The 26,910-nt window shown below is 37.3% G+C and overlaps 2 protein-coding genes across 13 annotated transcripts in view; one reads left to right on the plus strand and one right to left on the minus strand.

Moving 5' to 3' along the window:
• Window positions 1-334: 334 nt before the first annotated feature.
• AASDH (aminoadipate-semialdehyde dehydrogenase) lies at window positions 335-18,867 on the plus strand. 3 transcript variants are annotated; one of them, XM_027735896.2, is made up of 15 exons: window positions 335-402; window positions 876-1,129; window positions 3,386-3,506; window positions 4,208-4,548; window positions 5,309-5,501; window positions 7,678-7,919; window positions 8,901-9,007; window positions 9,439-9,611; window positions 10,146-10,338; window positions 10,850-10,968; window positions 12,418-13,255; window positions 14,334-14,497; window positions 15,085-15,210; window positions 16,562-16,693; window positions 17,717-18,109. In XM_027735896.2, the coding sequence occupies exons 2-15, from the start codon at window positions 900-902 to the stop codon at window positions 18,107-18,109; spliced, it is 3,372 nt and encodes a 1,123-aa protein (XP_027591697.2). In that variant the 5' UTR covers window positions 335-402; window positions 876-899. The 3 variants fall into 3 exon arrangements, with proteins under 3 accessions (XP_027591697.2, XP_027591699.2, XP_027591696.2); XM_027735898.2 differs by having other exon boundaries at window positions 336-406; XM_027735895.2 differs by lacking the exon at window positions 335-402 and having other exon boundaries at window positions 433-1,129; window positions 17,717-18,867.
• A 324-nt stretch (window positions 18,868-19,191) lies between these two features.
• CRACD (capping protein inhibiting regulator of actin dynamics) overlaps window positions 19,192-26,910 on the minus strand; it is a 125,986-nt gene continuing 118,267 nt past the window's right edge. For all 10 annotated transcript variants that reach the window (XM_039378566.1, XM_039378567.1, XM_039378569.1 and 7 more), the window contains 3 exons: window positions 26,388-26,578; window positions 25,169-25,334; window positions 19,192-21,997 (listed from right to left, as the gene is read on the minus strand). In XM_039378566.1, the coding sequence (XP_039234500.1) occupies window positions 21,837-21,997; window positions 25,169-25,334; window positions 26,388-26,578 (518 nt within the window). In that variant the 3' untranslated portion in view covers window positions 19,192-21,836. The remainder of the gene's footprint in view (window positions 21,998-25,168; window positions 25,335-26,387; window positions 26,579-26,910) is intronic.

The following is a 26,910-nucleotide window of genomic DNA, read 5'->3' on the forward strand; positions in this document are numbered from 1 at the left end:
GCGGAACCTTGCCCTTCGCCACAGCCACCTGTGATTGTTTAACCCATGTTCCATGTCCGCCGGGGAGCTGGGGACAGCGGGGCAGGCTCTGGCGCGCCCGCTGTTCCTCCCTCCTTCCTTCCTTCTCCCCCTCGGGAAGCGATGATTCCACCCCACGTGAGACTGGCGGAGCGGACGCTACTTGTGGATGCCCAAACGGCGCGACGGATGCTGGCCAATGAGAGCGCGGCCTTGCCGGGGTCCAGCCAATCGGAGGCGCGGCCGCAGCTGGGGGCGGGGCCGAGAGGCGCCGGAAGTGCCGCAGGTAGGAGTCCGCGGAGTTCTGGGAGCCGCCGGGCCGCGTTCATCCCGAGTGGAAACGGGGAAACCTGGAAGGGGCGAGCGGGGGCACAGCCCAGAGCGGTCGGTCAGCCGTGCGGGCGTGGCGGGGGGGCTCAGGGGGAGAGAAGGACACTAGCACGAGCAGTGCAAAATGCAGAGCCTGGGCAGTCCGCGCGTCGAGGTTTCTGTTTGCAGAGGAAGGATTCGTGTTTCGCTGTTCTACTGAAAGAGTTATTAATTAATTAAGGTTTGCTAATGGAGATATTAATTCGGTGGTGCCCTGCTTTAAAAATAAAGGTGTAACGGTGAGGAACAAACTACCTCTGTACAATGAAGCCTTAGTACATTGCTGTGTCCTGGGCTTTAGGATAAGACAGGCAAATGAGTCAAGAATTCAGCTTTAAAACATTGCAGTCTAAGGTGCAATAGAGCTGTGTGTTCTCTGCCATGGATCTTTTTTTCCCTTCTTAGTAGTGTTTTGTATGCGTTTATAATTTGGCTAAAGTATTAGAAGTAAGGAGGTGACAGTACATTTTGGTCTGTTATTCTTTCAGGGGGACTGGAGCTGCACGGCCAGGATGACGCTTCAGGAGCTGGTGGCTCGGGCAACCAGCCTGCACTCGGATAGAGCAGCAGTTTGGTTTGATGAATGCACTGGGAAACCTCCAGCTTTCTACACCTACGCCACAGTGGTTGAGCTGGCCGGGGAACTAACAGCTTTCCTTCAAAAGTACTGTGACCAGCAAGGCAAATGTGAAATAGGCCTTTACTGCTATCCAGGAATAAACCTGCCCTCTTGGATCTTAGGGTAATGGTTCGAGCGTTTGCAATGTGTGTTAGGTTTTTAAGGGTCATCTGTATGAAAGCAAATGCTACAGTTTGTTTAGATTTTTAGTAACAGCAAAAATGCAGTAATACCACAGTAGTGCAATTAAGAGGTGCTGGAGTGTTGCATTCTTTAAAGAAAAAGATGGCACTATTACAATCTTTTGAAAAGCCACTGATGAAAAAATTTTTGAATCTGAAGTTCTAAAGGTCTGAACACTCTGTAACTGCATCCTTTTTTAAAAAGCAATTTAGCATATTTATAGAAATACCAAAAAATTGATGACTGGTATTTTTGTTCTACTTGTTTAAAAAATTGAGGTGATCTGACAAATATCTATTAAAAAAAGGACTATGCAGGTTTTTTAATGTATTATCTTGCTGGCAAAAAAGATGCTCTGAAAACAAATTCCATGTTTTAAGCTAAATGAATATATGTTTAATGTTCCATTACAAATATTGCAGAAAGAAGTAATGAGCAATGCAACACTAAAATGATACTGATTAATTAATGGCTAGGAAATTGAAATGTTTGTGGTCTAAATACTCAGGTTAATCCAGCATTTTAAAAATCCTGCTTTTGTTGATTAATTCTAATGTTTGTATCTTTTATATACGTATCTTTTTTATCTCTAGCATTTATGATGTATTAGAGAATCACGGGATCACAAGTATATTTTCTTCAGCTGATGTTTGCAGCAGCAGTTGTGCTTCCTGGGGGAATGGTCTGTGTCAGTATTTTTCTGTTGTCACACTGCATGTAAAATACACAATAGCACAAGAAGAGGTACCACAGTGGAATATAAAGATTTCAGTGGAGTGAGTGAGCTCTGTAATCATAAACCTCCCAGAAGCACTGAGAAATGTTCTCACTGATCAAGAAACACTTCCAGTGCAGCAGTGGAGCAGGTTGCCCAGAGATGTGCAGGCACCATCTCTGGAGGTGTTCAAAGTTCTGAACAGTCCAGTCTGGTGTCAGAGCTGGCTCTGCTTGAACAGGAAGTTGGACTCTACATACTGAGGTCCCTTGCAGCCTGTTTTATCCTGTATCCCAATGAACTGAGCAGTAACATAGTTTTCTTTTACTCTGTGAGCAGGAGCTGCTGGGGTGCTTTGATTTCCGCAGCTGTCACTGCCGAGTAGCTGTCTCCATTCGGGATCTCAGCATTACTGCAGTGACAAACCACTTGCACAAAGAGGAAGTATAACTAATTGTACATACAGTACAGAACCCAACAGTAGAAGAAATGTGAAGATTTATGGGGACCGTTCATGTTTTAGTGGCCATGCACTCACCTTGGCGTTTTCTGTGGTGGTAACGAATTCCAGGGCTTGTTGTTATCCAAGGGCGCCGCTAGAGGTGGGCAGTGAGCAGCTGCCGAGGGCACACTACAGGGCAGGGAATGGGAGCACAGAGGTAGTTGGTGCTCCCCTTGTTTTTTAGGGAAGACGTTCCAGTTATGTGCTCAGATTTTCTTACGCTGGATTGTTTAGACTTGTGGTAAAGTGTTTTCAGCGTGCAGGCTTTTGCTGTTTTTTAAAATGTGTTTCTGCCTGTTGTATATCTATAAAAAGCTTATTTTTCATAGAATCATAGAATATGCAGAGTTGGAAGGGACCCATCAAGATCATCGAGTCGAACTCCTAGCCCTATGCAGGACACCCCGAGAGTCACACCATGTACCTGAGAGCATTGTCCAAATGCTTCCTGAACTCAGACAGGCTTAGTGCTGTGACCACTTCCCTGGGGAGCCTGTTCCAGTACTCAACCACCCTCTGGGTGAAAAACCTTTTCCTGATATTCAACCTAAACCTCCTCCAACTCAGCTTCATGCCATTTCCTCAGTCCTGTCAGTGGCCACGAGGGTGAACAGGTTGATACCTGTCTCTCCACTTCCCCTCGCGAGGATATTAATTTTGGTTCCTAGTCAATAGCAGAAAGTTTTAAAATGTGGTGCTGTTGATGTCAGTATATCTTTGTCATCACTTACTTGCTTGGCCAGAAATAATATTGAATGTTTTCATCTAGCTTTCATTTTTTCCCTTACTGCAAAATATCAAAAGGCAACACTGACTATTCATTCTACTTTATTACCAAAAAAATCCTTAAAAGTCATGTTGTGACTATATTTTCTAGCTCAGCCAACTATAAAAGTTCAAAAGAAATGTTAGTGAAAATTTAGAGGATTTTCTTAAGTTTTTTTTTTAAAAAAAGTTTAAAACATTTGTGTCTTGTTAGAATCCTTCAAGTTCCAGCTGCCTATTCACCTGTTGATCCAGATGCACCACCAACCTTATCCACTTACTTCATGAAGAAAACCAATCTTCAGTATATTCTTGTTGAGAATGACAAAATAAATGTAAGTTTTCAGACTTCTACAGGAAGCAGTAAAGAGCACTTTGGATGTGTAGATATTAAGATTGTATTCTGGTTTAATAAGCTTGGATGCGGTGCTTTTGTTTCTTCATGCCAAGAGGTTGTTTTTCTCATTCAGAAAAGAACATCTTTAAAATTAGAAGTATGAAGTGCTTCTCCTCCACTTCAGGAAAATTACCTTCTTTTCTGTTATGCTGTTGTTCAGACAAGCTTGTTGGGTACCAGCATTGGAAGACTTTTCCAGACTTGTTTCTTCATATGGCAAAGTTAAGAGTTGGAAATCTGCAGTAGTTCAAAAAAACTCCTGCATTTAATACTTTAGTTTCTTCTTGTCCAACTCCTCCCAGATTTTATACCCTCACTCATTGCAAAGGGAACAGACAAGATGGGACCATTTAGGTATAATTCAGTTGTTTGTCTTCTGCAGCATTCTTTTGTATATTTTCCTTTTCTTTTTCTTGCTTAGAGAATTGTTTATTTTGCGTTTATGAAGTCTGTTCACTCATATTTAATATGTAAAAACACATGAGCTTAAAACTGTCTGATGCTTGTCCTCCAAAAGTAGAGGCATAAAAAATCACAGCTTTTTTGTATGAAATGCTGTTTCCTATTTCGTTGCATACAGTAGAACAATAACAGTGCATCCTGAGTTCTGCTGTTTGAATTATTTATTTTCTCTTACAGAAATTCCGGATGTCCCATGTTGGGTATTTTTCCCATGATTCTTCCACAGTAGAACATATTGGTTTAACTCTCTTCCAAATGAGCTCGAGCAACACTGATTTAAATTCACAAGTAGATGATACGAAAAGTAAACGTGAACCTTCCAAAGCTGTGGGTAACTCACAGCCAGAATATACCGTTTGTCCAGATCAAACCGAAGTAAAAACATCAGAAGGAGGATCCATGGACGTCAGACAGAAAGACACTTTAGCATATGTCTTGCATACATCAGGAACTACAGGGGTCCCCAAAATAGTCAGAGTGCCTCATAAATGTGTAGTGCCTAATATTCAACATCTTAAGTAAGTGTGGTTTTCAGTTTTCCTTTCAAATGCTTTTGCAAATCTGATGTTTAGGGAATTTTTTTATTTTTCTTTTAACACTTCAGAGGAGTGTAGGTAGGGTTTTTGCTAGCACAACTTCACTTCTTCCTCCTTACTTATGTTTTCAGATTTATTTGTATTTTTTTATTTTGATTCTAAATAGAATCATGTAACATTTTGTTTAACTGAGGGCTGTGCTTCAAATAATATGCTGTTGTTGTAAGTATTCTGGCTTGTGGCCAGAAACAGATAACCATATGAATTAAAATAGATAACAAAATGAATTATTTGTTCACAGTTATATTCACTGTGTTCTGTAGGCTTTTAGTCCCAATTCCTTTTAGGCTACCCAGGTTTCTTACTGCTTCATTTAATACTTTAAAAAAAATGTATTATGTAAAATACCATCATTTTTTCTTTCTTTTTCTTTTTTTTTTTTTTTTTTTTTTTTTTTTTTTTTTTTTTTTTAAATGTGCATCCGTTAGTTGAAATATGCCTCTCAGTGCATAACTGTATTAGTGCATAACATGGTGGGTATCTTTGTAGATGACAATTACTTAAATCAACAGTTCAGGAGCTCGTGCTCCAATTACGTGGCCTGTATATGCCTACATATTCAGAGCAGCCCTTACGATCTGAGCTTTGCTAATATATATTTCTTTCATGCTTTCATTTTCTAGTTTGGAAGTGGCTTTTGAAGGCATGCAGCAGTTTGTAATTCCTAACTTTCTTATTTCAGATCCATATTTGAGATCACACAGGAAGATGTGCTGTTCCTGGCTTCTCCTCTAACATTTGACCCATCTGTGGTTGAATTGTTCGTGGCTCTGACAAGTGGAGCCTCTATTCTCATAGTACCAAACACTATTAAAATGATGCCTGTGGAGCTCTCTGCTGCTCTGTTTCACCACCACCGTGTGACAGTGTTGCAGGTAGGCAACACCTGAGATAAGTGTCTTCAATGTCTTGCTTTGCACTTTTGCTAATATGTACTACTACTCTTTCATCAGCCTAGACGCTGCTGTTAATGGGAAAGGAGCATTCTTCCTCAAAGGCAGTAGCTATCCTTTGTGTTGTAGAAAATTACCATTTGATCAAAACCTCAAACATTTTGTGATAGAAAACAACTAACGGTTATTTTAGGAAACCATTAGTTATTACGAATTAATTGAATTATATTAATTGAACTCTTTGTTCTGAAGAATCTGATAATAGAGTAAACTGTTATAGACATTTTTAGCACTTTTTGATGGAGTTGATCTTAGAGCCTTTCCTCATAAACAACTTTTAAGTTGTAATGGTAGTCTTTATGTTAAAAGTACAGCTAAACCAGTGCTATATATAGGGTGATAAAATGTCTGTTGTTTTTACCATAATGAAAGCAATAATTGATTTCACAGCAACACATTGTTTTCAGTTCACCTGTTTATGTGAGTCTTCATGTGTCTCTTATGTCTTAAAATAGGTCATCTCCTATATGATTTCAATTTTAATAGTTTTAAAGTTTGCAAAATTTAGTTGAAGCATCCAGCATGGCTGAATAAGTGTAGCCCATGCCCTGTAATCCTGTCCTGTTCCTCTTATCCTGTGACTGGTTGCCTGGCAGAAGAGGCCAACCCACACCTGGCTGCAGCCTCCTTTCAGGCAGTTCTAGAGAGTGCTAAGGTCCCCCCTAAGCCTCCTCTTCTTCAGGCTAAACAACCTGAGCTCCCTCAGCCACTCCTTATAGGATTTATGTTCCAGACCCTGTTCCATTTCCTTTTCTTTTGAAAGAATGGTGCTAGTTGAGATTGTAGGGTATAAATTTAAGATTAGTGAGTGGCTAACTGAAGCTTCCATACCAGAAAAAAATCAACTAATTAAAAATCTGTTGTAATTATTCTCTGCTCCTATTTTTGTTTGTCAGGATTGCTATAAATCGCAGTGGTGTAGAATTTCCTATCGTATACGAGTTTCACGATCAGTTTAGCTCACTTGCTTTTAGGAAAAAAATCTGAGATACTGCTCTCTATTTAGCACGATTTTTTTTAAATGTGTCTGTTAAGACTTTTAAAGATATGTTTTTTAATCATGTTAAGCAGTAATAGAGAAAGGCAAAATTTGGTGAATGAAGGTATTTAGATATCTTTCTCAGAAAAGTTTGATTTTGTGGGGTTTTTTTGATCATTGTCCTAATCAGTGAAGGAAGGGCTTCTCAGCTGAATTAATGACAGAAATGTTCTCCTTATAGCTTAACTGATGATTTTATGATGTTTCTTAAATTATAGAAAGACATTACCTTCCCCCCTTGACTTTCTTGAGCAGACTTGAGAAATCTAAAAAGTGATTATGAGGAAGGGAAGATTATAAATTTTTTCCCTATTTTTTTTATTGCTGTTATTCACTAAAGTTAAAATTATCAGTTGAAAAGAAATGGTATTCATCTATTACTTGAAGAAAGGAACCTGGTAAGAAATAATTCCATTCATTTTCCAGTCCTCTTAATAGACAAGTAGGCAAGAATAAGAGTGAAATGTGTCTGATAACATGATTCACTGTTTTTCCCTCAGTGAAAGGGCTCTACCTCACCAGTAGTTTTATAGAAGTAGTTGCTTAAGGAAAGTGGTTTGGGTTTGAGGGGTTTGGTATTCATTTTTATCTCTTTTTCTCCTGCTTATTTTAGAGTGTGATGTGAAAGCTTTCAGAAAAACTAATTCTTGTAAACTGTTATATTTACAAAAATCAAGGACAATGCAGAATCTGACATCCTAGGAATTTTTAGTATTACGTAAAGGTCTTTACATGTTCTGTATGCAGGTGAATCAGATGTATAGATAATATTTTTGCTGTAACATTCTGAATAAAGAAGAAACTCGGCAGAAGAACATTGATTGGTGCTGATAGTATTCGTTAAATGCTTCATGTAAGAAACAAAACACCACTGTGGTGTTTACTGGTATCAGATGGTTGATGCCATCTACTATACGTAAATGTTTTAAAATACGTCCACAATGCAGCTGTGCAGTGAATATGATAAAGCAGGAAGAGATGTACACATATACTGAAAAAATATAACAAGTCTTTCTCTTTGTTTTTTTTTTTTCCCTTTTTCTAATATGTATTATTCAGGCAACACCAACACTTCTCAGAAGGTTTGGAGCTCACATTATTAAATCAACAGTGTTGTCTGCAAATACTTCACTTCGTGTCTTAGCCCTTGGTGGTGAAGCATTTCCTGTACTGAGTCTCTTGAAAAGTTGGAAGCACAAGGAGAACAAAACAAGTATTTTTAATCTCTATGGTATTACTGAAGTGTCAAGCTGGGCCACTTGCTACAAGATTCCTGAAGAGGTTTTTAGTGCCGATTTTAGGTAGGAAAATTCACTGTTTTCATGGCTTGGCATGTGAAGGATGAACATCACCAGAATTAGAATCTCAGTCTCATGTTACTAGAGCTACTGAGTCCTCATGTATGTTTATACTGGTAGAAAATGGGATGTTTCAGACAAATGATGTGCTATATTAACATAGTGCTTAAACCCTTGAAGACTGAAAATGCTGGATGGTCATGAAGTGTTATTAAATTCTCATGTAAAACTAATTTTCATTCTGGTTTCTCTGAGTTCAAATATAAAATATATAATACTTTATGATAGAAATTGAACTGGAATCCATGCAGAAGTTATTTAAAGTTGCTTTACTTTTTAAGTTTTGCTTTACTAAAGAAAATATATTATTCTATACTTCCACTCAGAAATAGCATTTATATTCAATATATGAGGTCCTGCAAGTGCATGAAGAGGCTGGAAAATGAAGGGAAAGGAAGGAATCGGTCTGCAGTTCAACAGAAGTCTGTAGTAGATACATGACATTGAAATTACAGTTTCTTGTATTTCAGTCTTTTCTAAAGGAGTCAACTGTACTTATTGCCAGAACATCAGTAGTAAAATAGAGTAAAGGCTCAAACTAGGTAAGACAGGGAAAGACTGAGTTAGAAAGCAGTTACACATGCTTAAATTGGTTGACTTGATGGAAATTTCAACCTGGGAGACAAAAACTAGCTGAAGCTCTTGAGGTTCTCTCAGGGTATTTCAGGGTCCATTCAGGCCTTATTTTCTGTCACACAGCAGGCTTTTTTGGTATATGATAATGAAACCCATGCACATTGATGAGGTTTTGAATTTTTAATAAATTGATACATTTTTAAAGAAGAAACTTTTGTAGAAAGGAATCCCAAGCATCTACTTTTTCTCTAATACCAGTCTTTTAAAAGATTGTATGCTAACTGATTTCTGGAACGATTTTGTTCAGAAGGGAAAGATTTTTACTGTTTGTCTCTTTAATATATTTAGAACAGATTTTCCTATACCTTTGGGATCACCGCTTCTTGGAACAAAAGTTGAGGTCAGAGATACCAACGGATCTGCAGTTCTTGAAGGCGAGGGACAAATATTTATAGGTTGGTTTATATTTCTAATTCTTCTGAGATGCTATTATTAATTGATTAAGTTTTAATAATGATTATTTTACTTAGTGTTTGCCTCTGATATACAGGTTAATATAGCATTTTAAGTTTTGATTGTGCTGGGAACCTTCTAATGGTATTTTAGGTTTTTGGAATGATTTTATCTGCAGACTGTGCCTTCATTATATTGACTTTTTTTTTCCTGCTTGCATTTTGAAATTATCAGCTGAAGTAATTTCTATGTAATAACTTAATTAACTGCATAGCCAAATCTGTACATTGTAGAAATTTAGGTATTGATGATAATCTTATAGTATTTCTTATAGTGCTTGATAGAATTTAGGAGAATTTGATAAAACACTTTTTATAATTTTCATTTACAGTTAGCCATTTAATATATAAGACCACAATCTTTTCTTGTGTAGGTGGTGAAGAACGAATCTGCTTTCTTGATGATGAAATAACTGTACCGCTGGGTACAATGAGAGAAACAGGGGATTTTGTAAGAGCGCAGAATGGGAATTTGTTCTTCTTGGGTCGGAAAGACAATCAGATTAAACGTCATGGCAAACGTTTTAATATTGAATGTTTGCAGCAGGTAAGTGCTCACATCCAGTGAGTAGAGTATGACAGTAGAAAAAGGCAGGTGTAAGGAACACATTGTTATCATCAGAAATGGATATTTATTTACTTTCACCTGGCTTTTAGGAGTCTAAAAGGAATTTGCAGGGTGTAATATCAAAAATCTAGTCAAATAATTTAGGGAGGAGTTTGTTCTGAGTTCTCGGGAATCTGTTTTATTCCAGGAGAATTGAGAACTGTATAAGGACCTGAAAAGTAGTGAGCATTGCACTGCAGTGCTTGTACAGTGATTGTTCTACAAGGTTGAGTTCAGACTCTTGGATTATTTCTCATTCATGGCATTTTGGCAGATAGTACATATATCTCTGAGGTCATTTTTATGTGAAGAAGTACAGACTTCAGCTACAGGATGATTTCATAGGATGTTCTGTAGAAATGTGAGAAAAATGTGATTTTTAAAGGTGTGCTTTTTTTTTCATTGTGTTTCTTGCTCCTTTTACTCTATTGATGAACTGCATTTCAAAGCAAGACTAATATCTTTTAATTACAGGCTGCTGAAGATCTTTGCCAGGTAGAAGCTTGTGCGGTAACCTGGTATCAGCAAGAAAAGCTTATCCTGTTTGTTTTACCCAAAGATGATTTAAAAGAGAGGGAAACACTTAAAGAACTCCAGAAGCATCTACCAGCTTATGCAGTCCCTGATGAGATTATAGTTATTAAAGCTTTGCCTTTAACATCACATGGTAAATGAATTTATTTATTAAGAACCCTTGACACTTATTTTAATGGTATCTATTGCTTTTTTTTTTAATTGACCAAAATTCAGTACCTGATTCATGCTTTTGAAATGTGTACATTAGATAATTAACTCCTAGTAGGAAATCATGACCATGTGCTATGTTTTCTTGATAATGTTTCATTTTAGAGTCAAACAGTAGCGGAAAAATCAGTTTAGTTTTAACACTGCACATTTATTTTCTCAGTCATTCCTGTTGCAGTCTGCAACAGAACCCTGACTTCAGCTGGGGAAAAATCAGGCCTTGAAGGTGGGGTTATGTGGGAGGCTAGAGTAAATTTTCAAAAACCTGACTGCGTTTTGTGTAGTTGATCAACTGGGTAAAGGGATACTCGTGGAGTTGAGTATGAATAAGGAAATATGTATAAGAATAAAGTGACTATTTGTGCAGAGCAGGTTTTGGAAGGGTAAATGCTAAAAGAGCAATGAAAAAAAATCGTACTTTATTTTCTACAAAGGCAAAGTTGATATATCTGAACTGAACAAGATTTACCAGAACCATCTAAACTCCAGAAGGCGTGACAGTAAGCTGAGTGACGCAGAGGAATTGTGGGAAAGATTGCAGTATTTATGGAAGGTAGTATTTTGAGCTGCCTTTTTATCTTTGCAAGTGGATCATTATACATGTGTCAGGAATTAAACAGTTCTAAGAAGTATGACTAATGCAACCAGAACATTCTAGCTGCCTATAGATTTAAGCAGTACAGCTCTTTCTGTTCAGTTAATACTTAAATATGATCGCTCTGCAGTGTCCAAGAGGGAGTCATTTATATTTTTCTATCAGATAAAACTGTGGGCTATGAGGTGTAAGCAATTAGCATGGGAAGGATGTAATGAGTCAGTAGCTTTTTGAATTTTGCTTCACCTAACAAAGAAGGTACCCCTAAAGGAAACAAGGAACTGGGACAAAACAGCTGTTTTGTACAAAACAGCTACTGTGTTAGTAGAGTTTCTTATTTCTCAAGATAATTACGCATTGAAGAATCCTTTTCTTAAATAGATGGCACAGTTGTGCAGTTGTCTCTTGGACTGTCTATTATTTCTAAACTTCTGTGCTAAAGACTTGTTTTTCAAGGTATTGTAATGTGATGTCAAACAGTACAACTTTTTTTTGAAAGGTAGACTTCCAAGTTTCACCTGAAAGTGGGATTAGCTGTGGCTAGGACTTGGAACAAGTAAATGCAGTGAAATTATTTATGTATGCTGATACATACTGTATTGATGGCAATACAAATGGTAACTCAGAGGGATGGGATGTGCCCTAGGCCCATTATGGACAGCAGAAGGCAATTTCCAAAACCAGAGGATTTGGATTTCACAACCAGTCTCAACAAGCAGGGAGTGCAGTGAGAGGAGACACAGTGATTGCTGTTTGTTGTAATAACAATGCCACATCCAAAATCCTTCATGAATTGAAAGGGATATAACTTCAAAAGTAGGTAGGTAAATAGGTTACTTAAATAATTCAGAAGTAAAAGAGAACAGTTTATATAAGTTTTATTAATAATATATTTTGCAATCGGATATGTCTGTCACGTATTGGCCTCATAAGCCACCAGCGTACCTGTAACAAATGTGGATAGAGCCTTCCCAAATCTTCGTTCGCGAAGCCTAGCCATGATGATAATAATATAACCCACTTAAACCAATTTTATCAAAAGGCATCTAGGTTTTATCTGCAAAGTTGTCATTGATAAATGGTACCGAGATTGAAAACAGCCAATCAATACAGAGCACAGGTTGCTTTGATTCCTTAGACTGCAAAACTGGAATTGAGTAAAACATTTTGTAGTACAGAACTACTTTCTCCCTTCCTCCTCAGCTCTTGTTCCATCACTACCTCTGTTAGCACTAACATGTTTCATGTGATATTTTTTGCAGAGTAGTGAATTTACTAAGGTGTTGATTTTTAGCAGGACTTGTAGGTGTTCAGGTGGATTCTACCCAAACTGAGTTTTTATGTGTGTGACATGGTGTGACACCCATGAACTGGTACTGGTACCTCTTTCCTTCTTCTTTTCTCTAGTCTGTCCTCGGTCTTCTGGGTGATTCCACTGAAATTTCTAAAGATGCAGTATTTCTGTATAGTGGTGGAGACTCCCTAAAAGCTCTACGATTTTATGGTGAAATTGAGATGCTTGTAGGCAAAGCTGTGCCTGGACTTCTTGAAGTTATTCTCAGCCGCTCAATCGAAGAGGTTTACAGACATATTCTTAAAATGCTCATTACAGATGAAGACCAATTTATGAATCCTGACAATGTTGTGAAAAGAAAATTTGGTCCGAACACTGGAGAGGAATTCCACGGAAAATACATTAAACTGACATCTGAAATAGCTCTTGAGGTTACTTCAGGATTAATTCCATTTATTGCACTAAGCAGAGGAAATCATTTTTTCCCTGTGAATTTCACCAAGTCTTTTATGAAACCCAAAAATACAGTACAAGTAGGAGTGGACATGCTACAGCAGCCGTCCTTTCTGCATTCCAAGGCTCCAAGTATAATGAAAAGCCACACGCAAGGGTATGAAGTGGGAGAAAGAATTTTAACAGTTACAAACAAGGCAAATAAAAACGACTGTTCCTCTGTGCAGCAAATCCATGGAGAATGTAGTCATGTAACAATGGCAGAGTTGGCATTGTCCGTAAGATGGAAGTCAAATACAAGAAAGTGTGTTGATGCATCACCACTGGTTGTAATACCATCTAAGGAAGAAGTATCTGCATCTGTGTATGTTGGCTCTCACTCTCATGCAATGCAGGCAGTTGATCTAGATTTGGGAGAAATAAAGTGGGAGAAGACCCTTGGAGACCGTATTGAATCTTCTGCCTGCGTATCCAAGTGTGGAAATTTCGTTGTTGTTGGTATGTCGTTTGTTTCAGCTTTCATTTTAAATTATTTTTTCTGCTGAATATGAGATGGATGACAGAGAATCGTATTTCTTATGTCTGAATGTCCTCCATCCATAAACATCCATACCTGCCTCGGAACCAATTTATTGTAAAAAAAAAACAGGAGGAAGAAGTAATTTAAGTTTCATGATAACCAGTGATGGAGCTTATCTAATATAAACACTTGTGGCTTATGATATGTCAGTTTATCAATGAGGAGTAATCAATGGGTATGGGTTATTTTTAGTGGTTGAGTAAAGTGTGACCTTAATGGGTTGGTTTTTTTACAGTATGGAAAGGTGATACAGTCTCAGAATGTCTTTAAAATTGATAGAGGTAGAAATTAGTACATGGTACCTCATATTATTTTTCAGAGTTTAATTATCTGACTCTTCTTTTTGGAAAATGTGAAGGATATATTTGGATAATTTTTTTTTGTTTTATCATATCCATTGTCAGCGGAGTTGCTATTATTTATCTTAGTGTCAACTTTTTAACTAATGCATATACATCACTGGTTAGCACAGAAGTCCAGGTGGTGCATTTTTTTATGCAAAGGTAATGTTTTTCTTGAATTTTGATTTCTTATAGCTCTGATAACAAAATTAAATGTTTCATTAACACTGAAGGAGTTTCTAGAATAACAGTTTAGTTTGCATTAGAAAACATACAAACTTTATTCTTTCAGTACCTTCATTTTCAGAAAGGAAAACTAGAGAAAGAGGTAATTAAAAAAAATTCATATTCTCCCTTTTCAGCAACTTTCTGTGTCTTCTAATATTATTACTGTGAAATCTGATAGAAAGGCAGTGAAATAAGTATATTCTAAATGTAACTTAGAAAGAACACACAAAACCATCAACTTTGAGTGTATTAACTATCAGGAAAGACTTTGAGCTAAAAGAACAGGAGAAGCTTTGGAAAATGTTTTGAAACCCTGCATCATGAATAATCTTATTTCTTTCCAGCAGTGATGCAGCTAGCAGCATATATCACACCATAAATGCAAATAATAATTCTTTTTTCCTCTGTCATGTTTTATTTCACATAGGTTGTTATGATGGCTTAGTATATGTGCTTCGAAGCAGTGATGGAGAAATACAGTGGACTTTTGTCACAGAAGACACTGTGAAAAGCTCTGGAGTTGTAGACCCTTCTAGTGGACTAGTCTACATCGGATCACATGACCAACATGTGTATGCTTTGGATATTTATGTAAGAACACTGACTATAGAAGAATAAATATCCAACTTAAACCCTATTTGTAGTACACCAGAGGAAGCTCCACTGGTGTTAGTATTCTTAGGAGTCCACAATCACACTTCTGAAATAGGCCTGCTTGAAGTGGGATTAGGATTATGTGGCAGCAGATAGTTTTAGTGGTGTTCTCAACTGTGGTTCTTGTGTTACTAATCCTGGTTGAAACCAAATCTTAAGTTTCTTAGTTATTAAATTCTCCATGGGTGTTTCAGAATAGGGTGCCTAGCTAGAAATAGAACTATCTATGGCTTTATGACTGGAGAAAGAATCTTACATTCTAAATGGGTAAATAAAGGGAGATGGAAAATAAAAGGGGCAGATACTGCCTTTTCATTAACCGAATTTCTTTTATTTACTGGAAGAGAAAGTAGCCAACATATGTGTTGCTCATAGCACATAGGTTATATCTTCACTTCTTAACTAGTGTCTGCTGAGTTAAACACAGTGTTTCATAAGGTTTGACATGCAAAGGTCTTTGTAAACATGATGAGCTCTAGCTCCAATTGAAAATTGTTTATTAATGTGTTTTCTTGTGCTTACAGAAAAAGGCATGTGTATGGAAGTCACACTGCGAAGGTGGAGCTGTGTTTTCATCTCCTTGTCTAAGTTCTTTTCCACATCATCTCTATGTTGCTACTTTAGGAGGACTACTATTGGCTGTTAATCCAGTATGTACCTTTGTTTACTTGTCTTTGAGCCCAGTCTCAAATTCAAATGGAACTAAAATGTATATCTGAAGTTAAAATTTCTTTTCTGATGAAAGGAAGGATGACCATATGTTACCATAAAATATTTTTCGCTTGGGAGCCTTATAATTATACACAAGGTTACCATAATAATTCCCATGCTTCAGAAAGCTGTCCGGTGATAAAGAGAACTGAAATGACTTGCTTGAAATCACATGCTGACTGTAGACCAAAATTGCAGTCAGTGTCTTCTCATTCCCGTATACTACTTTATCAGGTTGACTAGTGAGTGAGAGCATGTCTGTAGATTTAGTTCCCCCACGCCCTCCCTTTGACAGAAGGATTGGAAAAAACATATGCAGAAATCAGAATAGAATCCAGAAAGAAGCCCCTTCATTCGTTTTACTGTCTGCCTGCCATCGTCATTTAAAGAGCTGTCCCCTTAATCTCAGACTGCAGTTGTATTCTTTGCACTGGGAAAATGGTATTCTTAAAAGATGTGGAGCAATTTCATGGTTTTCTGAGGCATTGTTTGCTTACAGCTGGTCCTGCCTGATAAAAGAAACAATGACTTAAAGCAGCTGTTAGCATTTTTGTATCACACAACCCACTAAGCACCTTTACCTCCCACCCACTGCAAATGTCCTCAGTAATAATCAATGCTGTATTAGAAAACCAGAGCGTGGTTTTGCATCCCTAGTGGACTGTGCTTAAGAAAAAAATGGGATTTTTTTATACTGTAATCCAGAGTAACATGTAGTTGAGAAACCCAGCTACAAATGAGCCTGCGCATTCCGATTTTTATAAATAATCATAATTCCTGAGGAATTTGCAGGATACGTTAGGAGCATATTGTGACAATCAGACTGTGGGTTGCAGAATTTCCTGCAGTATCAATATGACTTCATTAGATATCCTCTGCTTCGCTGGTCCATGTCACACATACTGAGGAACTGGGAATGGAGTAAAAAACTGAATTTGGCATTCTTTAGAACTACTACTACTACACTATTATCATCATTACTTTACCTAGGGGGAGGAAGAAAAGGGCAAAAATGGGTATTGAGTATCCTATGTAAAGCACTAAACATTTTGTTAGAGTAAGATTTGAAGAGTGGTTTTGCTTCTAGTATGCATTCTAGATGGGAGAAGCCTGCTTCTCTTTGATTTGTTTGTTGGTTTGTTTGGAGGTTTGTTGTTGTTGTATTTTGAGTTTTTGTGGATTTTTTCCCCACACTTCATAACGGCCGTGTCAGGCCGTGACGGAAGCGTTGTTTTGTGCTGCTTCTTACAGTTGTGTTAAGCATCAGATATTCAATGCTGCCACTTACAGGTGACGGGGAGCAAGCTTTGGAAAAGCTTCCTGGGAAAACCACTCTTCTCCTCTCCTCACTGCAATGAGAACTACATCTGTGTTGGGTGTGTGGATGGAAACTTATATTGTTACACTCATTCTGGAGAAAAGGTAAAAATCGTGTTGTTTTTTTATATCCATACAAAACCCTGAATAAGATGCTTTATTAATACTGTTTTCTGAGGTTTAATGGTTGACATATACCTTTTTGTGAAACAAATGGAAGTGTATATTGTTAGAGAGGGGAGAAAGCAGAAGAAAGTTTGCCTAAGATAATCTATGCAGTTCATGGCAAAACCACAAACTATCAAGTTGCTTGATGCGGTAAGAGAATTTTTAGTCCAGAACTTATACCCAGAGTAAATTGTGAAGTGTAGTGCCAGCAAATGAAATGGTTTCATTTGAAATTTTTCAAGCATGTTTAAGCCATCTCTTCTGCAAGATGGTTGATTATTCAGAAGCAAAGGTTTCTTAGAATGTTTTATGCATTTATCAAAAAATTGCCAAATCATAATTCTGGCAAAATATGTGTCAGCCTTCACATTGAATTAAATGAGAGTAGTTTTTTAGTTCCTCAGAGATTAATCTTGTTTGTATCTCGTGTTAAGACAACTGACACCATTTCTGTTTGTTGGCCTGACATGCAGTATACATGGCAATTCCTGAACCTTTTCTGATTATAAAATATATGTTAGCTTATGCCCTGCTCTCTGTCTGCTTGCAGTGGTGTTACAGAACTGATACTCTCTTGGGGAGGGATCTGCACACCATTAGCATGAGCAAAGGAAATCTATATTACAAAAGGAATATCTGCCTTTCTGGCAAAGAATGGCATATTAACAGGATTCTTTAAGTTCATTACTAATTATGGTACAACAGCCTAAGAACATCCTTTTCCCAAAGTGGCCATCTTTATGTGGGCTTCACATAAGATAGTAACTTTTCCCTCTTCCACATCTATTTTATGAGACTTGCTCTGTGTGTAAAACTTGACTTATAATTTGACAAGGATTTACCAGCCCTCACTGAAATCTAGTAAATCTTTGAAATAAAATGCTCTCCTAGACTACAACTAGTCTATTAAAAAATTATATGAAAAACCTTTGATAATGTGTGGTTATGTTCTTTCTGTAGGTTTGGCAGTTTTCCACTAATGGGCCAGTGTTTTCATCTCCATGCCTCTCAAGTTTAACTAAGCAAGAAATATTTTTTGGCTCCCATGATTGCTTTATCTACTGCTGTAACATGGAGGGTAATTTACTGTGGAAATTTGAAGCCACTTCAAGTGTGTATGGAACACCGTTCATTTTCCAAAGTGATGACTTAAGTAACAAAATTCTTTTGGCAGCAGTATCTACAGATGGCAAAGTGTGGATCCTGAATGCCAAGAGTGGAACAGCAGAAGGAGTAGATAAGCTTCCAGGAGAGGTTTTCTCTTCCCCTGTAGTATGGGGAACAAAGCTTGTTGTTGGCTGTAGAAATGATTATGTTTATTGCCTAGATCTGTATATAACAGGAAAAAAATAACAGCTAAGTTGTTAGGCTGCTTTATTTTTATTGTTTACATTTGTAAACTAAGAACTCACATGTGCCCTCTACCTCTCTGCCTATTTTTCTGCAGGCAAGAGCTGCTCCTTGCAGGTTTATCAGGTAGCATTTTGCATCAGACAGTGTCCAGGGTAGGCTGTACTGATGGAAGGAGAACAGCTGCTCAGCACCTTTCCAGAGAAGGGAGAATCTGTAGTAAGATGCCATACCCTGCAGCTTGAAATAGCATGCTTGTCTCTGAGGGATGAATATATTGCTTTCTCTGAGTCCAGCCTAGCCTGTGCCTGGCTCTTCCATTTATCAGGCTAGTGTTTGTCTAGTCTAGCAAGGTTTCTGTGCCAAGGCAAGGTAACCCAAGTCATTTTTTGAATCTAACTTTTAACTTCATTTCTGAAGACATAGCCTGCACTGCATATACCTAGTAGGAGTGACCTGTTTACTATAGTTTGTACAAACTGAATAGTTCTTTTGTAAAGGACCTAGGCCGTCCATGACTTCAGTTCATTCTAGCATATACTTAGACTCCACCGAAGTCAGTAGGAGTTACTTCTTGTATTCTAAAGCGGAGAATATACTGTATATATTTATTAAATTCCAGTGACAGGTACAGTATGAGTTCCAAGATGAAGTGTGCACTGCTCAAATCAACCATTGTCAAATAATTTTTAAGTGATTTCAATGAATGCTGTCTACATTGTCTTTCCAAGAACTATTAATAAAAGGTTGTGTAAATTGGGTTTGGTTGTCTTTAACATCTTAAAAGTAAGTACTAGTGGCCTTACTAATGCAAATCAAAAGTATTTACAGTGACTAAGTATGCTTCCCTGAAAGCATTTCTGATTATGAGTCTTCTAAAAGAAGTATAATAGGAACTATTATCTTATTCTCTCTGATAAGCCATCTACTTTGAATCCTATATTGCTTTATCACATTTGGTTCCTCCATTTTATTATTAGCAGAAATGCATAAGCAAGACACATGTAGCTCCGTAAAAAGTTCTATTTGTAAAGCAAATCTGAACTACGTGATTTGCAAAAGGAGACACACAGTACATATATCGATTAGATAATTTTGACTGGGTTATAGTTTAATAAGAATTAAAATGACATTAGTATAATAAACAATTGCACTTTAAAACATTTGAAAAATTAAAAAAGTACACAACGAATACCCCACAATTGTACATCTTATAGTTTTTATACATTACTATATGAACATAGAGGTTAATCATATATAACCTTGTCAGAAGAAATGGTATTTTGTGTTTGTATAAGTTACAAAAATTTGAGACAATATACTACATAGTGGCTTGTTCAGTTCTTAAAATATTTTTGCTGTTTTAAGCTGGGTAGTAATGTTCTGGGTTTATTTTTACAGATTTCCAATACTTTATCAGAAATGGTTGCAACAAAGCTAAAGCAAAGTAACACTTCACTTCGTTGGTATTTAGTGCAAATTTTTGTTAATTTAACATGAAATGTCACTGTTGCACGTGTACACTTCAGAAATGTTTCCATCGAGTACTGCACGTAACAGTTTCCATTGTTACACTAGATACCTTTATGGTTGAAAAAACCCTCTGGTTTGAAGCTTCAGCTTAAGACCATCCTTAATGAAAACTTATTCTATGTGCTGTAAATGGATTGTATTGGAAAATTGCATCCTTATGTCATGCACAATAGCACCTAACTTTGCTATGCTTTTCAGAGTACCAGTTTTTTTAATCCTGATTTACTTCTCCTTCTCTGTATGTCTACCTGGCTCCCCCTCCAAGAAATAATTGTAAAGATGGGTTTCAGGCAGTTTAAATTACAAATAGGTACTGCAGGCAAACAAACTTGGAAAAAAACCTTAAATTTAACTTAAGATGCACTAATTCCTGGTGCTAGCAGAGCAAGAAGAATTAAGGGGCCAATTCTTTCTTCAGATATTGAAGACATTGGTTTTTTTTCCCCTAAGCATTTGAGAGCAGCATTGCCCTGTTTCTGTTTAAAACGTATTAATTACTTATATTAACAGTAAAAAGTTGCTTTAGAGATTCTGTTTTAAATATGAAACTGAGCAAAACTGATGGCTTTTGACCAAGAAAGCCCATCTTGCTGCTGCATATCTACTCAATCTAACACATCCACTGTGTTTGTGCTATTGTAACCATGATAGGGAGCCACTGGTTTGGTGGGAAAGGCTGTACTCAACAATGACTTGCTGTTTGATTCTGTGAACAGGAGGATACAGCAGGTTTCATTCTGTTTTCTGCATAAAGTGCTACTCCTTATGCTGCATACAGCAGTTTGGCTAAAACACTTCCATGAAGCATATGTGGCATCATTCTATAATGATATGTCTTCATTTTATGAAAATGTCTCCTTTTATGATGTTGTAGGCTTAAAGGTTCTTTTAAGCCTTATGGTTATAAGGAGACATACAGATTTTTTAAAGTCTTCCTTGTAAAACAAACTCAAGTGAACTATTTAATAGCGTGACTTTCAAAAATGCAGACCTAGCTATTTCTATGGGATGTTGAGGATAGCGACATCTTTATTACATCTTGGACTTTATCCTTTTTTGTAAGAGAGAGGGAGTGAACATTTTTATTTTAGTTAGGTGAAGTAATAAAGTTTTCAATTGCCACAGCAGATACCTGAGATGGGGTAAGTAACCTTTTCTGAAGTGATCTGGCTGTATTGGTCAAAGTACAGGAAGTTATCTGAACTACCTGAAGTTGCATGTAAAACTGGGAGTAAAATCGGGAAGAATGCCGAGTTAAAACTCCTGTGACTCTCACTGACTTAGCTTTCCATTCTCAGTTAACTTCAGTTCTGCCAGTCTTACTCCTGTGGGAACTTACCGAGACAAATTCCATAGCTACATTTGCAGTGTAGAACAGTTTAATTCCAGTCATTCAATTGATTTAAAGTTGTAATCTGCAATCACTGTCTCTATGCATCTTAAATATGGCCAAGCACAAACAGTGATGCATTTAAATGACCAGAAGAAACACTGACTTCTTGGCTTCTTTTTGAAAACTTAATGATATTTGCTTAAATAACTGTGGGGTTTTTAAAGTAGGATTAATTGTTTTTTTCCTAGGAATGAGGGAATATAGATGTAGTATATTAATACTACAATGGAAGAAATTACCTCGGCATTTGGATGGTACCATCTTTCTGCTTATTATTTGCATGTGGAACGGTATATCCCGAAGTTCTTCATTAGGGAAAAAGCTTTCAAATAGCAGGCAGAACTGACAGTTCATACAGTTTAACATTTTTTTTAAAATTATGAATAAGAGAAGGGAACATGCATCTTGCCTTAATTTTAACAACAGACTGCTGAAAAAAAATTCTGAGATCTCGTTTAAAGTATAGAGATCTAAAATTCCAGAACTGAGTACCCACAGAATTTAAGAAGCATCTGAACTGAAGTTCTGGCCCTTATTATGATACTCACTAAAATTTACATCCAGTATCTGAGCATTCTTAAGTTTTTGAGAGTCTGGCTGTGAAATTTTTGCCATGACCTCATTTAGCTATTTGTCAAAGCAATGGAATATATGACTTGAGTAGGCTTAACAGTGAGCTAGAGCAAAATGGTAATCAGTTCAATTTTCAGTCCTTCCATACATGCATTTTCAATTTTGTCATGTGTAAAATGCAGAATAAATAAAAGAAAGCAATTAATAGCAATAGAGATGTAGTTTTACAGTTTACTTTATGATCTGTGGACAATCACTCCAGGCTTTTGCTTTCCTCTTGGCTAACGCAAGCCAGGCTGGTTCTGTTGACACAGGGTTAGCATCAGGCGTAGAGAATCTCTTGGCCACCTCTTTTGTCAGTGGGGTTGATGGAACAGAATCTGAAATTTCCACTGGAGAGGAAAAAGACAAAAACATTAGTTGAACCCTGTGCTTTCTTGCAGGATTCTAAAGGTTTCACTTATATGTGAAGATGAGCTCAGTTGGTTAGAGCATGGTGCTGATAATACCAAGATCGTGGGTTTGATCCCCTTATGGTCCATTCACTTAAGAGTTGGACTCAATGATCTTTGTGGGCCCCTTCTAACTCAGAATATTCTGTGAAACTCAACCAAACTTAGTATCAGATCATGCCTCCTTAACTGTTGTTGATTCTATATTCTGAACCAACACTTGATATTTATTTCCAACACTTTTAGGTAAATCTTACTGTATTTGCATAATAATCAAGTGAGGAGGAGCTGAATTTCCTTTTTCAGAGGTGACTCCAAGTAATCCAACTCACAAAACAGGGACAAAATTTTCAGTCTCTTGGAGAGCCAAACATTTCCAATTTGCCAGGCTTCCTCTTTACATAAACTATTTTAATTACATCTGCAACATAGCAAACAATGGGAAATAAAGCTAGGGGTTTTTTTCTCTTTGGTAACGCAGCTGCTGCACATGTTTAAGCCAACTGCATTCAATAGGATTTAAAGTCTCTCTTCAGATTAGTGTTCTTAAATAAACTAAGAGAAGAAAGTGGTCCTATAGTTGCCTGCCTCAGTTAACCCTGCCCATGAGACTATCCTGAAAAAGAAATAAACCTGCTTTCTCCATTAGCTGTTTGACACATTTTCTTCTAAGTAGTATCTTTAAGACAAACAGCTGTCTCTGCAAGAAAATGTGTTGAATAAACAACTGATTTCTAAGAAGCAACTTCACAGAGCAGAACTGTAGAATGTATCATAGTAGCCAGATGGGAAGATTAATTCTGAGACAGTGAATGCCCTTGAAAGCAACCTGGATAGACATGAGTCCTGTCTGAAACCTATGGAGTAACTCTAAAAATCATAGTTACAAAATAACTCCTCACTCATCCTCCCCTTTACACATTTTCTTTTTTTAGAGCCAAAAAGATTTTTTTTTTTATTAAATGTTCAGATTCAGTCCAAATTCCTTTAGTTGAATTTCATTTTCAGGTTTTTAATGTTTTTAAAAGCTTTAAAATTCCATGGATGCCAAAAATTGTTCATGCTTTACAGCATTTTACACATGCCTTACAGCATTCCTGTCAACCTGTAACAGGGCTCTATTGCAACCCTACTCCAAAAGATTTAGCGGTGTGATGTTATGCTGTACATGGTCAATTCTAGCGGAAATCAATTCTTTCTATTACGTCTTTAATCATATATTTTTATCTGTAAGTAAATGAACCCTAGCACAGCTACTACTGTAGATGGATACTTTGAAAAGCTAATTATTTTAAATGCTATGGTAATTTATGCTATTTTAAAGGTTAGACACTCTTATCAGTTCCTGTTGTACAAGACTCAAGTGCAAGTCTGAAATACACCTTCTTTTAAGTTTTGGGTGTTTTTAATGTCCTTAAAGGAGAACTCAGCAAACTCATTTTAAACATGTCCTAGGCTGGTCTTCTGTCTTAAATGCTCTTCTAACTGTGGGAAACCCAAATTGGTCTTGTCATCCATAATAAATAAATACTTGTATATAGATATTTCTGTAGTTGCTAATGGCTGCCTGGCTCCAAATGTAGCTAGTAATCACAGGGAAATCCAGTCACTGTTCCCTTTAGGGCCAATAGAGTTATTTCACTTTAGGTGACTGACAATTGGTAATTCCTCCTCAATTTCCCCCTGAACTCTCGTTCTAGTGCAGACAGACTGATCCTGGATAATTGGGGTTTGACCCTTCTTTGGTCTACTTTGGCATCATCTGTTGTGCTGGAGTTTGATTTCCACTGGAATTGACCATGTACAGCATAACATCACACCGCTGAATCTTTTGGAGTAGGGTTGCAATAGAGCCCTGTTACAGGTTGACAGGAATGCTGTAAAGGCACATGTAAAATGCTGTAAAGCATGAAAATTTTGGGCAATCTATGTGAGACGGTTTGAGTTGAAAGGGACTTTTAAAGGCCCTCTAGTCCAACCCAAGATGTTGCAAATTCTCAGGGATATCTGCTCTGGTGTGCAGCTGCAGTGTGAACATCCAGCTGCTGAACAACTGAATATAGGCATGCATAGGGGTTGTTCAGCTTGGGACAGTCTGTAGTGTAGGAGCAGCACTGGGTTAGCCTTTACTGTTACAAATCAGATAAATGAATCACCTCATTGCTTTCAAAAGTTCCATTCCACAGTTCCTGGCTTGGAGTGGTACTGACTAGATGCAACTGATACATGTATTTACTTTCAAAGAAGCCCATGATATTTACTGTGCAACTTGTAAAAAGGTTTCTTCAACACCTATTTGTACTCTTCCCCAAAACCTTTAGCCTAGGACTACTGTTAGCTAGAGAAATATTAGGCAAGTTTCTTTTTCAACAATCACTTTATACCACCCCAAATATTATGCCCTGTGGGGAAGTATTTATTTCAGTGTGCCTGCCTTTTGAGTATGGAATTTTTTCAGCTTAATTGAAGTGACAGATAAAGCAGTAGGTTCTGGTTCCAACCTTCCATACCAAATATTTGACTGATAACAGGCTAGCTTCAACTGAACTGATTCATTTTTGCATTTTTCAATGAAATGGGAATACTCATTTCCAATATTGTGGGGTGAATATTTCTCCTTTACAAAGTGGGAGGTGTGAGAACACAACATGCTTCATTTCCTACACAAATACATTTTGTAGAAGTTAAATATCATTCCACTTCTGTGCTAACCCCCAACCTAAAGGCAAAACAGTACTGCAATTTCAATTTACAGTAAATCTGATCCCTCTAATATGCATTAGTCATGTTCCAAAAATACTGTTGGATATGGCTTGGGGAGACAGCCTAATTTTGTTGACTTGAACTGGGGCAATTGTAAGGAACTGCAGTAGGGCAGCCTTAATAACTGGGGAACCTGCTGAAAACCTGTTAAAATTATGTATTTCCAGCATACTGGCCAGCACATCAGACAGGGACAAGTTGTGTCGTTCTGTGCTGAAAGCAAATTCATTTGTAATTCTAGGGGTACTATATAAGGAGAAAAAAGTAATGTGTTCACTTTCTCCAAAACATGCAATACCATTTCTGAAGTGCAATATTTCTAGAGTGAATTTGAATCTCTCACTGTACCTGTCACAGAAGTTGGAAGGGTGTTTGACTTTTTTAGCTGCTCCCTTCTTTCTAGTCTTGACACAGCAGTCTCAGTTTTCTTCTCCCCTTCTTGAGTTGTAGATTTCTGCAGTGTGCTCGTTTTGCTGCTGCTACTTTTATTATCTGACTGATTACTTACAGCAGCCTAGAACAGAGAAGGAAAACTGCTAAATGAGAAACAGTCTGTCATGTAATGGCTACAAGTTCGAGATGACACACTTGGTTCTTTCATTCATCACCTGGCCTTTCTTTAACCTTCCCTTTTGGCAAAGGATCACAACACTCTGATACTTCTAGAACCAACAGTTATTAGAGACTGTAAAACAAACCACCCCAAAGTTAAATTTGTCGTGTTGTCACTTCAGTCAAAATACTGAACAGTTTGAGCCAGCCCTGCCCATTAAATACAGCACTGAAACACACTGTGCATCTACAGGCAACTTCACACACACTGGTTTTCTTCTACCAGTTGTCTATATCAGTGGTTGTGCATATATCCATCAGAAATCTGGGTCTCATAACAGACATCGAAATATATTTAGTTATCCATGTAATCTCCCTGTTTACCATCTGGGATATCTATATACAGCATCACCGTTTGTGTAGCATCACTTTGGTACTGTAAGTGGAAATGCTTTCCTTACTAACATAGAGAGTAAATAACTATTTGGAGAATAGGAAAGAAGTGATACTTGAATTCAGTGCCTGCTTAAGGCATTTGGATGTATCACATGATTGTCCATTTCTTTCATTTATCTGTATTTTATCCAAATACTACATGTAACAATAAAAATAAATTCAGACTTACTAATATTCACCTATAAAGGTGTATTCCAACTGTTATTCCCCAAGCATTAACATCTTATTTGCTCAAGCTCTAAAAGAACACATTGCACACAATTCTTCTGTTCCATCACCTGCACAGTGGTTTTGCTTATGATTGCCATTAACTACCACCAGATATCATAAAAGTTTACAGTAAAATTGTCACATTGTTGTGAAGTATTTTTTCTTAGAGGTCTTGGTTTTGCAAAAGCAAACTCCGGACTTTCAGACTACTTTTTACTCACTGTCATTTTAGCTTTTATTAAATCTTACAAACAAAGCATTAAAAAAATGCTCTGCATAAGAAAATTAGCTAACAGTTATAATCATGGTATCAGTATTGTTAATAAGCAGGTTCCTAGAGATTGCTTACATTTTCTTTAGCCAGCTTCTCTGCTTGCTTTGCCTCTCTGGCTTGTCTCCTCTCTTCCCTTGTGGCTTGCTGCTCACGAAATCCCTTTTGCTTTTGCAGTGCCAATGTAATCCAAAGCGGTTGTGAAGTTTCCACTTTTTCCATCAATTTAGAGCCATCTAAAGAGTGCCTGCTCTGGAGGACAGGCTTTTCTGAAAGAAAATATGACAAGAATTGATTGAGTAATGCACATCTCTTGTCTCAAGAAAACTTCTGTACCTTGTGGAAACACTGGAGGTAAGCCCGTTGAATGTCAGGTCAGTCACAGACCCTTGTGGACTGCATGGAGAATCCTGAAAAAGATTTTATGCCTCAGGAATAAGACCTAATTTGACACACTCATACAGCTGGTAAAATGTATCTTTTTTTTTTTTTTTTTTTTTTTGTGAAAAAGCCTACTCCAGAATTACAGCCTTATTTACTACAAATATTTGCACTGTGTGGGATATTTGGTGAAAGTGATATCTTTGCCTTGATTGTTTAT

The sequence above is a fragment of the Pipra filicauda genome, unplaced genomic scaffold (genome assembly GCF_003945595.2).
Source record: "Pipra filicauda isolate LSUMZ 115617 unplaced genomic scaffold, ASM394559v2 scaffold140_size2443280_pilon, whole genome shotgun sequence".
In the NCBI taxonomy this organism is placed as follows: Eukaryota; Metazoa; Chordata; class Aves; order Passeriformes; family Pipridae; genus Pipra; species Pipra filicauda.